At 46.3% G+C, this 15,269-nt stretch overlaps 1 protein-coding gene across 1 annotated transcript in view; it reads right to left on the bottom strand.

Annotated features, from left to right (window-relative positions):
* The window catches only part of adgrb2 (adhesion G protein-coupled receptor B2), a 1,120,188-nt gene that overhangs the window by 678,936 nt on the left and 425,983 nt on the right, over positions 1-15,269 (bottom strand). Inside the window, exon 10 of the mRNA XM_041212905.1 lies at positions 6,091-6,255. Within this exon, the coding sequence (XP_041068839.1) occupies positions 6,091-6,255 (165 nt within the window). The remainder of the gene's footprint in view (positions 1-6,090; positions 6,256-15,269) is intronic.

The following is a 15,269-nucleotide window of genomic DNA, read 5'->3' as shown; positions in this document are numbered from 1 at the left end:
AAAGGGGGTGCAGAGGCAGTGGGATCTGTGTGTTGTTATAGACAGTAGAGAGAGGAAAAATTGATCTCCTTTATTCTCTCGCCATCTCTCTGTAACAGATCTGTTTTTTTGTTTTAAAAAATAGGATGTGGCGTTTATTCCAAAAACCCTTTGTTTGTGTATTCAGTTTTTAAAGCGACTCGCATAGTCTCTTAGATGGAATTCAGACATTCAAACAGGAGGTGGGGGGGAGGATATCACAACTTCACCCCCCCCCCCCCAACCCCCCTCTCTCACACACACACACACACATCTACAACAAGGGGGTGGGACAGAGGGGTTTTACAACTATGAATAACTTAATAAAAAGAACAATAGAAATGGATATCAGTTCACTTGATTGCCAGAGTCCAGAAAGTCCAAATCCAGAGGGGTTTCCCTCAGGGAGAAGTTCTAGTTCAGGCAGGTTCCTGGCTGAAGGCAAAAGTGAAGGCAGAATTCCTTTAAAAATGGTGACACAGTGAGCTGAGGTTTTTTTTTCTTTATTCTTTCATGGGATGTGGGTGTCATTGGCAAAGCCAGCACTTGTTGCCCTTCTTTAATTTTCCCTTGAACTGAGTGGCTTGCTGGGCCATTTTAGAGGGTAGTTAATAACCACGTTGCTGTGGGTCTGGAGACACATGTAAGGACGGCAGATTTCCTTCCCTAAAGGAAGGTTATGACTAACTTTATATTCCAGTTTTATTAATTAACTCAAATTCCATCAGGTGGGATTTAAACCCATGTCCCTCAACCATTAGCCTGGGTCTCTGGATTACTAGTCCAGCAACATTACCACTATGCCACTGTCTCCCCTGCTGATATTCAGATTGATATTCAAGAGGTTGGTCTGTTTGGGGGGCAATGGCTCATGGCTTGCAAGTAAACAGGCTTTGAGGAGGACTTATTGCAGGCTGCTTGGTCAGCCTGGAGTTCTGCTGTCAGATGTCTGCAGGTTAAATCAGCAGACTGCCCTGCTTGGGCATTCTCAATTTATATAGAGATTTCAAAATGGTCATTCAAGTCACATGACCTCCTTCCTCCACAATGATTTCACAAAGAGATGTTTATCTGGTGGCTGGAACTGGATTTTGTTTTGTGGCTTATAATGTCACAGCCATTAACCTCTGGAAGAGTCCTTATCCATATTGATGACCCTGTTCCGGGTAGCTATTGTCTTGGTAGGCCCTCAGACTCTGCTAGGGGGATAAGCCAAATGACATCCATTTCCTTTCAATAATTCCTTTTTGAAATGGACCTTGACAGTCCCAGGTGCAAGATTCCATACCTGGGCATGTCTCCATTGCAATCCATATATTGCCTTAGTGGTCACCTTATAATTCTAGACATCAGGTGACTGATGGCATTCATCTTTTGGTTCAGCAGAATTCATTTTTAGATAAGCATAAAAGAATAAATTTTGATTTATATAGTTTATGATTTCTTTCATCTCTTAGGGACATGTCAGTACATAATTATTTGTACTTATCTGTACATAAATCATTGAAGGTGGCAGGACAGGTTGAGAAAACAGTTAATAAAGCAAAGTATCCTAGGCTTTATTAATAAGGGCATAGAGTTTGAGGTTATGCTGAATTTATATAAGACACTTGTTAAGCCTTGGATGGAGTATTGGCGCTGCACTTTAGGGAGGATGTGAAGGCATTGGAGAAGGTGCAAAAGAAGCTTACAAGAATGGTTCCAGATATGAGGAATTTCAGTCATGAAGATAGATTGGGGAAGTTGGGACTGTTTTCCATGGAGAAGACAAGATTGAGAGGAGGTCTGATAGAAGTATTCAAAAGCATGAAGGGTCTGGACAAAGTGAATAGGGAAAAACTATTCACATTTGTGAAAAGATTGAGAACGAGAGGGCATGGGTTTAAAGCAATTGGCAAATAAATCAAAAGCAATATGAGAAAAAACTTTTTCACACAGTGAGTAGTTAGGGTTTGAAATGCATTGCTTAAGAATGTGGTGCAGGCAGGTTCAATCAAGGCATTCAAAAGGGAATTAGATGGTGATTTGAAAAGCAACAATGTGTAGGAGAGAAAGCTGGAAAATGGCACTAAGTGAAATGTTCATTCAGAGAGCCAATGCAGACACGACGAGCTGAATGGCTTCTTCTGCTTTGTAACAATTCTGTGATTCTGAGAAAAGGTATGACAAAAAAACATTATGGCCAGAACTTTCTCGTCGGTGTACAGGGGCAGGCCCCGCTCGCCGACACATAAAATGACACAAGGTGACATTAGATGTGTGTCCTGACGTAATCGCATGTCATCTTGATATTTTGTTCAGTGGGTGCGTGCCAGAGATGGCTGCATGCCTGTCGAAATATCAAAGGCCTATTAAGAAAATAAGTAAACTAGTTAAGAACACTGCCCTTCCAACCATAAGATTGGCGGGCAGCCGAAAAGCCCAAGCGGCCTTCACATTTTTCAGGAAACCTCATCCACGGGTGGGATGAGGTTTCCTGAAGCTTTTATAAAACCAGTAAATGAATTTTCCCACCTTCGCAAATGTGGCACTGTCACATGAGGGGACATGTTTAAATCAATTTTTACATCGTTTATTAAAATGTTTCATTCTCTGTTCAATCTCCCAGAGGCAGCTCCGTGCTTCAGGGAGATTGCTGTGCTCTTTCGTAGGCATGTGCGAAAGAGTGCATGCCCCAATTCCCCCTCTTCCCCCCACCCGCAAAGGTAGCGCTGTCGACCACGCATTACACTGGGCGGGCCTTAATTGGCCCACTCACGTAAAATGGCGGCAAGCAGCCAATCACAGGCAGCGCCGTGCCCGCTCCCGCCTAGCCTGCCTGCCATAGGAAAACTTCTCCCCGATAAAACTATATAGTCTATAAAAACTAGAACTCCCTCGATAGTAAAAGAGATAGAGAGTAAGGTAAAGCAGAAACAGCTGTCAGATTGATAATATGTGAGAACCAGGTTGAATATTAGAAATTCAGAGGGGAAATGAAAGAAGAAATAAGAGCAGAAAACAGTGACTATGAGAAGGGACTGGCAACCAACATAAAAGGGAATCCAAAAATCTTCTGCAGGCACATAAATAGTAAAAAGACTGGTAAAAGGAAGAGTAGGGTCCATTGGGAACCAAAAAGGGGATTTAAACATGGAGGGAAAGGGCATGGCTGATGTACTAAATGAGAACTTTAGATCTGTTTTTACCTTGTAAGAAGATGCTGCCAAAATCATAGTGAAAGATGAGGTAATGGATAGGCTAAAAATTGATAAAGAGGAAGCTGGCTGTGCTTAAAATTGATAAGTACTGAGGACCGGTTGAGATGTATCTGAGTGTACTTAAGGAATAAGGGTGTAAATGGCGGAGGCACTTGCACTAATATTCCAGTCCTGTTTAGATATAGGGGCTTTGTGAGAAAACTGTAGGATTGCAAACGTTAAACCCCTGTTCAAAAAAGGTTGTGACAATAAACCCAGCAACTACAGGCCAGTTACTTTAATCTTAGGGCTGGGAAAAAATTTGGGGGAGAATTTTCTCCCCGTCGGTGGGTTGGGCGGGAGTGGGCGCGGGCACAGCCGATCGCCATCCGCAATCAGCTGCACGCCACCATTTTATGTGGGTGAGCCAATTAAGGCCCACCCAGCGTAACGCGCACCTGGCAGCGCTGAGCGGGGAAAGTGGGCTGAGTCGAGGCCTGCACCCTTTTGTGCATGCATGCGAAAGAGCACAGAAATCTCCCTGAGGCACAGAGCTGCCTCAGGGAGATTAGTTTGATTTTGAAAAGTTTTAATAAAGAAAAAAATAAATTTTTAAGGCATGTCCCCTCATGTGACAGTGTTACAGTGTTACACAGCGGAATCAGCTGTGCACCTGCCGAACTGAAGGTCTGAATGACGCGTGCCCAACATCACCGCATGTCATTTTACACGTTGAGAAGCAGGGCCCACCCCCAGACACCAGCCCAAAGATTCTGGCCTTGGAAACAATAATTTGGGACAAAATTAACAGTCTCTTCGACAAATGTAGATTAATTAAGGAAAACGAGTACAGGATTCTTAAGAACAAATCATGTTTAACTAACTTGAATGAGATTTTTGACGCAGTAACAGAGAGGGTTGACGAAAATAATGCATTTGATGCGCTCTACATGGAGCAGAATCCTATACCTTCCCTGTGCTGAATTTGTCGGGGGGCAGTTAATCTGCTGGGAAGATGGCCACTCATTCAAAGGCAATCATAGCCCGATCAAAGAACCCGGCATTGGTAGGGGGGGGGGCCAACTAAGAGCTATCCCCTCTTTGTGAGCCACCACCAACACCCCTCACCCTCCCCATCCACCATCACTCACTTCTGGCCTGGGATCCAGCAACAATCCTAGGCCTCGGGTATGCATCATAAAATATCAGCAGTAGCCACCACCAGTGGCACTACCATTGAACATAGCTTCTGGCCTCTGTTTGGCCAGCAGCTCTCTGCAGGCGGGACTTCCACCCCCAGGGTCCTTGATCACAGGGAATGGCCCATCATTAATCTGTCAGATGCCTGAGTAGAACCAGATGTGGTGGGCCTTCTTGAAAAGAAGTGAAGCGAGGCTTTGGCCAGCTCTTCAGCTGGTAGTCGAGAATCCTGTGGCCTCCACAAGATTCCATCCATGGACTTTCAAAAAGGTGTTTAATAAACTGACACATAATAGGCTTGTCAGAAAAGTTGAAATAAGAGGTACAGTGGCGGCATGGACACAAAATTGGCCAAATGGCAGGAAACAAAGAGTAATGGAGAATGGTTGTTTTTCAGACTAGAAGACAGCATATAGCGGAGTTGCCCAGGAGTTGGCATTAGGACCACTATTTTTCTTGATCTATGTTAATGGTTATACAGGATATAATTTCAAAATTTTCAGATGACACAGAATTGGGAGTATTTTGAACTGTGAGGAGTATAATGTTAAACTTCAGAAGGATACAGAGAGTCTGGTGGAATGAGTGGACACCTTGCAGATGAAGTTTAATGCAGATAAGTACAAAGTGATGCATTTTGATAGGAAGACGGAGGAAAGTCAATATAAAAAAAGGATCCAATTCTCAAGAGGGTGAAGGAGCAGGGGGACCTTGGGCATACATGTCCAAATCATTGAAGGTCTCAGGGCAGGTTGAGAAAACGGTTAATAAGGTACATGGTCTCCTTTGCTTTAGAAATAGAGGCACACTATACAAAAAAAGTGTTATATTGAACCTTTATAAAATACTGGTTCAGCTTCAGCTGGAGTACTGTGTCCAATTTTGGGCAGCGCACTTTAGGAAGGATGTGAAGGCATTGGAGAAAGTGCAGTAAAGAATTATGAGAATGGTTCCAAGACCAGAGGTTACAGAAGAGAGCCGATGATTAGGTGGATAGATTGGCAAGCTGGGACTGTTCTCCTTAGAGAAGAGAAGGTTGAGAGGAGATTTGATAGAGGTGTTCAAAATCATGAGGGGTGTGGACAGAACAGACAGAGAAACTGTTCCCATTGGCTCCTGTCATTGTGGATAGACATCAACAAGATCAGGCACTTCTTCACAGGGACAAATTCAATGAAAATCAAAGGGAAAAGGAGTCAGCCTGGATTATTGCCACGCTGCTATAAGCTGCTAGTTCCACCAGGGCACTAACATGGACTTTCAAATAGATTTCCTGCTCAAGAGAAGGGGAAAAGAAAGAACATACAGTATAACAAAAAACAATTAAACTGATCTTTTGATCAAAATGCTTAACTCCTGTTTCTTGCAATCATCATGTCATCAGTACAAGTTGTGCAAGACCAAGATCTATGATTTTAAATATGGCTTCCAAGGGAACCTGGGGCAATGCATCCAATATACCCATCTACGGAATTACCATAGATCTGGTCCTTAATCCAACGATGTTTCATGGATTACCATTAAAACAAGATGTAATGCAGAATTTGGTAGTTGTTCCCTGTCTGCTTCATCCTTTCTCTTCTGGGGTATGGAGGAACATTTTAAACGACAGTGACTGAGGTGGGTGAAAGCGAATAAGCCAAGAAAGTAAAGCATAAATAGAAGTAAGTAATACATCATATAATTTTCCTACCTGGGCATCTTTTCTCATTGCATGTCCTGACCTCTTCCCCTGATCCTTCACATGGATAGCCTTTGACACTTGTCCCTTTGCACATTCGGAGACGTCGCTGCCAGCCACTGTCACATGTCTTGGAACACAAACTCCAGTGGTTCCATGGACCCCATTTGCCTTCAGCTTAAAAATGTTGAAATATTAATACACTTAAGTGATTTGTCTGCATCTGCAGCAGCAGTCTACCAAATGACTAAAGCAAGAAAATATATAATTTTTTTTTTGCAAAGTATTGTATTTCATTCATCATATTATGATCCTTGTCCAGACCCTGGGACCTTGGGGGAGATCCAGTTAAGGACCTTTTGTTTTAAGTAGATAAAGGTTAAGGTTCAAGATATCTGCTTTTGGAATAAAGCCACAAGATTCCATGGGTTTTGACCAAACAAACACAAAATTTACTATACAAGTTCAGAAACATAAAACAATTTGCAAGATATATCTCATATTCTAATATTCAGGCTAAGTATGAGGTGTGTATGAATTAACAGACAACCTGTGGTTGAACACACCACACTACAGAATAAATGACAGATGCAACCAAGACAGAGTCCATGGATTTCTTAAGAACCCACCCAGACGTCAGTAAACACCAAGTCGAACAATCTAATTGAAACTCTGTCTCAGGAGGGATTCCCAGCTTCACCACTTTCGAAGATCTCTCCTTGAAATTCTCTTCAAAAGATTGCTCCCACTCGTTGCTCCCACTCGGATGGCTTTAACAGTGGCCCACCTCACAGCGTTTCAATCTCACGTTCTAAAACTGCTTCTCCCTGGATTCACAAATCAGCACTTCAGCTTCTAACTACTGGCATAAACTCAGCTCTTTGTTATACACCCAGCTTCACTGAGCTGACACTGCCCCTGAGTTTCCAAACTCCAGTCTCCCAGCTGTATTCAGCTATATATGACTCCCAGGGCTTCCTCTGAGCCGTCTTCACAGCTCTTCAGAGCTAACAGCAACACTTTGACTGTATGGGGCTTCTTCCCCCTGCTCCTGGCTCTCCAAAACTGACCTCCTCAGGAAGAGATGTTCACTGACACTTGAACGGTTCTAGTGACATGTCAACACATTCTCAGAGGCTCCCAACCTTGTTACTAGGCAGAAACCAAAGTAACATGCATTGGAACATTCTGTACCTTAAATGTTACGATCTTCACAAATGGCTAATTTAGCACCCAGGGACACACAGGTCAAATGGATTTCATGACAATCATCAAATTCAGGTTACTGTAAGCAGAAAATCTCAGCTTTCAACCTAGAGAGGTAACACACACTGAGATGAATGAATTGCTGCTGATATTGTCTGTAATGTCGTGAGTACTGTGATGTATTCATATGGAATGAACATGGCCAGTGCATAATGATAATATTAAACATGTGATCTGGTCAATTTGGTGTCTGTCTATCTTTACAAGTTTCTCACAATGTACAAAAGATATTACCAGCGAAAAGTGATTAAAGAGCAAACGCTTCTGCAGTAAATGGCAGTAGACTGTGGTGACCAGAATAAGCTAGTAGTAAGTGAGCTACATGATAGGCTGCTAAGATTTTCAACTAGATGATGCTGAAACTCATTGGCCTGGATTTTACCGTCGGCAAGCAGGGGTGGGGCCTGGTCGCCAATGCGTAAAATGACGCACGGTGACATCGGGAGGAACTCCCGATGTCACCGCACCCCATTTAAATTTTCAGGAAGGCGGGGGCGCAGCGAAATCAGCTGTGCGCCCACCGACCTGTCAATGGCCAATTGAGGCCATTGACAGATCAATTAAAGTAATTAGTGGACCTGCCCATCCAACCTTAAGGTCGGCGGGCAGGCCAGGAGCCCTGGCAGGAACTAAAAAAAACATGAAACCTCATCCACGGGAGGAGGTTTCATGTAGGGTTTTAAAAATTTTAATAATGTTTTTTTGGAAATTATGAACATGTCCCAACTCATGTGACATTGTCACATGAGTGGGGATATGTTAGGGAAATTTTATTTTTCTATTTTGAGCTTTTTCACATTTAGAGCCGATCTCCCTGAAGCTGCACTTAGCCTCAGGGAGATGAGTGCATGCTTTCGTGCGCATGCGCGAAAGCATGCACTCTCGATTTTAGGAATCCCCCCACCCGCACAGGGAGTGCCTCCAATCGGGGGCACCGATCGGAAGCATGCCCACACGCGCGCACCAACAACTTCCCCCCCGACATGGGGGAAATTCAGCCCATTGGGCAGGATTTTCATGTCAGACGTGGGAATCAAGGGGAGGGACTAATCCTGCCATTGTGATCCTGCTCCCACCTCTAATTCGAAACTGCTGGCAGGAAGGATCTTCCTGGGGTCCAGGCCTGAAGTGTCCTGGAGACAGGAGAAGCAGGAGTGGAGGTGGGCTGAGTCCAGGATGGATAAGTTAAAATTCCCACCTCCATTCCCAAAATGGGGAAGTGATGGCATGGTGGTATTGTCATGGGACTAGTAATCGAGAGACCCAGGGAAATGCATTGGGGACCTGGGTTCAAATCCTGCCACAGCAGATGGTGGAATTTGATTTCAATTCAAATCTGGAATTAAAAGTCTAATGATGACCATGGAACCATTGTTGATTCCCCTTTAGAGAAGGAAAACTGCTGTCCTTACCTGGTCTGGCCTAAGTGTGCCTCCAGACCCACAGCAATGTGATTGACTCTTAAATACCCTCTGGAATGGGCTAGCAAGCCGATCAGTTGTCTCAAAATGCTACAAAGCCTCAAAAAAGGAATGAAACCAGACGGACCACCTGGCATCGACCTAGGCACCAGACATGACAACGGCAATCTGAGCTCTGTCGACCCTGCAAAGTCCTCCTTACGAACATCTGGGGGCTAGTGACAAAATTGGGAGAGCTGTCTCACAGACTAGTCAAGCAACAGCCTGACATAGGTATCCTTACAGAATCATGTCTTACAGATAATGTCCAATATACCACTACCTCCATCCCTGGTGGCACAGTGGTACACAGTCGAGAGTGAGTTTTCCTGAGAGTCCTCAGCATTGACTCCAGAGCCCATGACATCAGGTTAAACATGAGCAATGAAACCGCCTGATGATTACCATCTGCTGTGGCAGGATTCGAATCCAGGTCCCCAGTGCCCAGTGCATTACCCTGGGTCTCTGGATTACTGGTCCAATGACAATACCACTACACCATCGCTCCCCACACTCAGCATGATGAATCAGTGCTCCTCAATGTTGAACGCCACTTGGAGTAAGCACTGAGGGTGGCAAAGGCACAGAATATACTCTGGGTAGGGGACTTCAATGTCCATCACCAAGAGTGGCTTGGTAGCACCACTATTGGCAGAGTCCTAAACAACATAAATGCTAAACTGGGTCAGCGCCAGGTGGTGAGGGAAAAATATACTTGACATCATCCTCACCAACCTGCCTGCCACAGATAAATCTGTCCATGATAGTATTGGTAGGAGTGGCTACTGCAAAATCCTTGGAGAGACGCAGTCCCACCTTCACATTGAGGATACTCTCCATCATGTTGAGTGGCACTACCACCATGCTAAATGGGATAGATTTTGAACAGACCTAGCAACTCAAAACTGGGCATCGATAAGGGGCAGTGGACTATCAGTAGCAGCAGAATTGTACTCCAGCACAATCAGTAACCTCATGGCCCGGCATATCCCCCACTCTACCATTACTATCAAGCCAGGGGATCAACCCTAGTCCAATGAAGAGCGCAGGATGGCATGCCAGGAGCAGCACTAGGCATACCTAAAAATGAGGTGTCAACCTGGTGAAGCTATAACACAGGGCTACTTGCATGCCAAACAGCATAAGCAGCAAGTGATAGACAGAGCTAAGCAATCCCATAACCAACGGATCAGATCTAAGCTCTGCCCTCCTGCCACGTCCAGTCGTGAATGGTGATGGACAATTAAACAACTCACTGGAAGAGGAGGCTCCACAAATATCCCCATCATCAATGATGGGGGAGCCCAGCACACCAGTGCAAAAGGTAAGGCTGATGCATTTGCTATAAATCATCAGCCAGAAATGCCAAGTGGATGATTCATCTCGGCCTCCTCTGGAGGTCCCCAACATCACAGATGCCAGTCTTCAGCCAATTCGATTCACTCCACATGGTATCAAGAAACAGCTGAAGGCACTGGATGGTGCAAAAGCTATGGGCCCTGACAATATTCTGGCAACAGTACTGAAGACATGTGCTCCAGAGCCTGCCGTGCCTCTAGCCAAGCTGTTCCAGTACAGCTACAACACTGGCATGTACTTGGCTATGTGGAAAATTGTCCAGTTATGTCCTATACACAAAAAGCAGGACAAATCCAACCAGGCCAATTACTGCCCCATCAGTCTACTCTACAACATCACTAAAGTAATGGAAGGAGTCATCAACAGTGCTATCAAGTGACATTCACCTAATAATAACCTGCTCACTGATGCCAAGTTTGGGTTCTGCTAAGGCTACTCAGCTCCTGACCTCACTACAGCCTTGGTTCAAACATGGACAAAAGAACTGAAGTCCCGAGGTGAGGTGAGAGGTGGCCTTGACATGAAGGGGGCATTTGACCGATTGTGGCATGACAGAGCCCTAGCAAAACTGGAGTCAATGGGAATCGAGGGAAAACTCTCCAATCCTTAGAGTCATACCTAGCACAAAGGAAGGTGGGTGTGGTTGTTGGAAGTCAGTCATCCCAGCTCCAGGCCATCATTGCAGGAGATCCTCAGTGTAGTGTCCTCGGCCCAACCATGCTTCATGACCTTCTTTCCAAGATAAGGTCAGAAGTGGGGATGTGCGCTGATGATTGCACAATCTTCAGCACCATCTGCGACTCCTCAGATACTGAAGTATTCCATGTCCAAATGCAGCAATACCTGGACAATATACAGGCTTAGGTTGACAAGTGGTAAGTAACATCCACACCACACAAGTACCAGGAAATAACCATCTCCAACGAGATAGAGTCTAACCATCACCCCTTGACGTTCAATGGCATTACCATCATTGAATCCCCCACTATCAACATCCTGGGAGTTACCAATCAGCAGAGGCTGAACTGTACTAGCCATATAAATACATATGGCTACAAGAGTTGGTCAAAGGCAAGGGTTCCTGCAACAAGTAACTCACTTCCTGACTCCCCAAAGCCTGTCCACCACAAGGCACAAGTCAGAAGTGTGATGGAATACTCCCCACTTGCCTGGATGAGTGCAGCTCCCACAATACTCAAGAAGCTTGACACCAACCAGAACATGCAGCCTGCTTGATTGGCACCACATCCACAAACATTCACTCCCTTCACCACCCACGCACAGTAGCAGCAGTATGTACTATCTACAAGTTGCACTGCAGGAATTCACCAAGGTTCCTTCAACAGCACCTTCCAAACCCATGACCACTACCATCCAGAAGGACAAGGGCAGCAGATAGATGGTATCATCATCACCTGGAAGTTCCCTTCAAGTCACTCATCATCCTGACTTGGAAATATATCGCCGTCACTTCACTGTCACTGGGTCAAAATTCTGGAACTCCTTTCCTAACAGTGCCGTGGGCGTAACTACACCACATGGACTGCAACCTTTAAAGAAGGCAGCTAGCCACCACCTTCTCAAGGGCAACTAGGGATGGACAATAAATGTTGGCCCAGCCAGTGAAGCCCACATCCCATGAATGGTTAAAAGAAATAGCCTCAGCTGGTGCTTCCGGAGCTATCAACAGTTCACCTATATTGTGTTAAACATTCTGACCACGCTAAACATTCCCCACATCCAAACCACTTCTAATTAGCTCCTTACCCTCACTCTACTCACCCCCTCATTCAATATCTACTTTATGACCAAAACTCACAACCACTCTTATAACAATTGGAAGCTGTTGAATAGCCCATAAACTCCCTGAGTAAATAAGCAGACTCTTGAAAGCAACTGTATAAACAATGTGAAGCACTGATAAAAAGATCAGGCAGTTGGATTGCAGTCATTGCTCAGATAACTCCCTGAGTTAACAAATAATTCATGAACAACTATCCCATCAGTTGCCTGGACAGAATACATGAAAGTAATGGGAAAAGGTTAAACATTTACACTTGGTTATCATACTAGGTTACTCTTCCAGTAGTGTGAAATGTACTCTACATTTTTTTACATTAGATAATTTTTTTTTAACTCATCTGAAGACTCTTGCACATTTACAACGTTGATCAATCACTTGACAGCTTGCCAGTTTACAGAAGTAACAATGTGGCAAACGCATTGGAAAGAATTTTGCCCTTGATGGGCAGGCAGGCCCGACAGACTTGGCAGCGGGCGGGCAGCGGATTGCCACTGCCGAAACGGGCTGCGCCGCAATTTTGCGCGGGCGGGCCAATTAAGGCCCACCCAGTGGGTTAGCAATTCCCATGTACAATGGGAAAATCGTTTCAGCGGTGGGCGTGTTCAGACAGCCAGTTCCAATGGGGAACCAGCAGTCTGTATAAAGAGTGGCCAGGCAGCCTCGTTGAGGCAGTGCACCATGGCCAATGACAGAGAGCGACATGCTGCTTTCAGGGCACAGGAGGAGGAGGAAGGGGGCAGGCTGCAGGATGGGCCAGCAGGGGGCCTCTGTGCCCCTCGCTTCTCAGATGCCTGCCTTGCTGTCCTCCTTGAAGAGGTGTCCAACCTTCAGGATATTTTGCATCCAAAGATGAGAGGAGGAGGACCCTCCATGTCACCAGTCAGGTGTGGCAGGAGGTGGAGGAGGCAGGAAGCACCCATGACAATGTGCAGCGCACAGGAATACAGTGCCACAAGCGCTTCAATAATTTGTTGCGCTCCGGAAAGGAGAGTACTATGTCAGCCTTGGCCATTTGACCCAGCAGGTATCCTTAGACTTTGAGCCCCCACCACCCACACCCCCCCACCCCCACCCCGCAACGCCTTACTGTCGTTACTTCATTGGGCATCCGGCGCATGCTGGGTGGGCAAACAGATAGTGACCATGCTTACATCAGCCTTAGTGATTGAGGAGAAAATGGGTTCTCCCCGCAGCATATGTTGGTGTTTGTCACATTTGAGTAGTCTGGGGGCAACCTGCAGGGAAGGCAGCTAAACACATACTCAGAACTCCAACACATGTCTTATTGCTGGTGATGAGATGGTGGATCGGGAGCCTCAAGGTGTCATGGCCAAGAGCCATCTGCTCATGTATTATAGAAACCTTAAATGACCGTCTTACATTTAGAAAGGGGTTAAATTATTTATTTTTATACACATTGCAGCGCTAACCAGATATATATTAATTGCGCCTAGTTGCGCCTCCTTGCCATGGGCGATAAGACCCGTGTGCTATTCAAAGTGATGGACGCTGAATGTGTCTAAGTTGTCCACTGGGTGAGGGGGTTGGGACTATCTTCTGGGGGCTGACCACCAGTAGTGTGGACAGGAGCTGCCGGAGGCCTCAGATGGGCCACTGTGGTTGGGATGTGGCATGCGCATGCAGAGTACATGAGCGATCATCCCAAATAAATTTTCTTCTCTGGGCTGCAGGCAAAAACCGAGCACAATCTCAGGGAGCGCCAGTGGACTGGTGGTGGGCACATTATGCTGCAGCGCCTCACCACCTACGAGGAGCAGGCCATGGAGCTGAGGAGGAGGCAGGCGGCCAGGGCGGCAGGTGTTGGCGAGGCTGGGGTGCAGCGGCCAGGTATTTGAGGGCCATAGTCCCATCCACTCTGTCTCCCCACCATCTAAACCACTGATGGTTGCTGCAATCGTTAATGCAGCAACACTGCTCATTCACAGACTGAGACCCTCAGACGTGTGGGTCATACACAAAGGTCCCTCGGCCCCTTGAGGATGCGCGTCTCGAGCACCTTCCAAAGTCGCCTTATCCCATTTGTGACCACTATCCCCATGGCCTAACATGCCAATGGCATCGCTGCTGCACAGCCAAAGACGTTTTGCATCTTAGGAGGGTTGGTACCTCCACCACCAGTTCAGCCAGTGTGTCCCACATTACTCTGTCCAAAAGGTCCTCAGCACCTCACCTGTCAACCTCATGGCACTCAAATAAATGCCAACACGTTAGTCATCCCTGTGCCAAGGGGAAATGTGGCCTTCTGTCCACCCGTTCTATGCCCCTCATAATGGTATGAAGGTCAATAATGTGACCTGTCAATCTCCTGTGCTCCACAGCAAATGTTGTAAGTGTCTGCAATGTTTCCTCATCACTGCAACTCTCCAGGCCAGCATGCATCCAGGTCAGGTACCTCTGCACTCTCCCCACCTCAATTCCACATAACATTCCATGTGGCATTCCTTAGGCCATCTGACCAGCCTGTCTTTACGCGTGTCTAATATTTGGGCCTCCTCTTGACTATTTTCCACCCCACCAATGTTCGTCTCCTTAGGGTCTTGAAGGGTGAGCAACTTATGAGGCTGGGGGGCAAAGGGATGAAAGGTGTTACTGACTGATTACTAGCTGATGCCCTGTCCTTGTTGTTAATTTCAGCATCACCACCGCATGGCCACCGCCAACAAGTCTGGAACACCCCCTCCATAACTGAGGGCCAAGACGTGCAACTGGCAGCACATCATTTCAGCCAGCCAGGCATCAGTGCAGCGACAAACACTTCGGTGGGGAATGTAACATTGGCTAGTGTCCTGAGGCACAGTGGAGAGCACACTTCACAATTGCTGGAGGAGATGGCAAGGACAGAGAGTGCCGGTGGTGCCAGCAGCAGGAGGACTGCAGGGGACCAGGCACATGCTGAGTCTGGCACCGATGATGTGCCTCTGGAGATGTCACCAATGCAGCAGCTGCAGGACAAGCGGCAGGATTTGCGGGAGCATCTGGCAGGGTTGCATGAGGGTGTGCTTCAGTTGGTCTTTGTGATGGAGGAGTTCAGGCAGAGTGTAAGTGAAGGCATGAACCTCAGGACAGAGCTTCAGGCTTCCTCCACTGAGAGATTGGCGACTCTCATGGAGAGGGGCTTCAATCAGATTGATTGAAGTCTTCTGATTGGGTTACGCTCTGACCTGCAAGCCCTCACAGCAGTAATGGCCACGGATGGTCATTCCCAATGTGGGAGATGTTCTGGGTACCAAGTGTCGCCGCTCTGTGCCCATGCATCTGCAGTGAGCAGGGAAGTACAATGT

Source organism: Carcharodon carcharias, chromosome 19, assembly GCF_017639515.1.
Source record: "Carcharodon carcharias isolate sCarCar2 chromosome 19, sCarCar2.pri, whole genome shotgun sequence".
Lineage (NCBI taxonomy): Eukaryota > Metazoa > Chordata > Chondrichthyes > Lamniformes > Lamnidae > Carcharodon > Carcharodon carcharias.
This window is presented reverse-complemented; position numbering and strand designations above follow the sequence as displayed.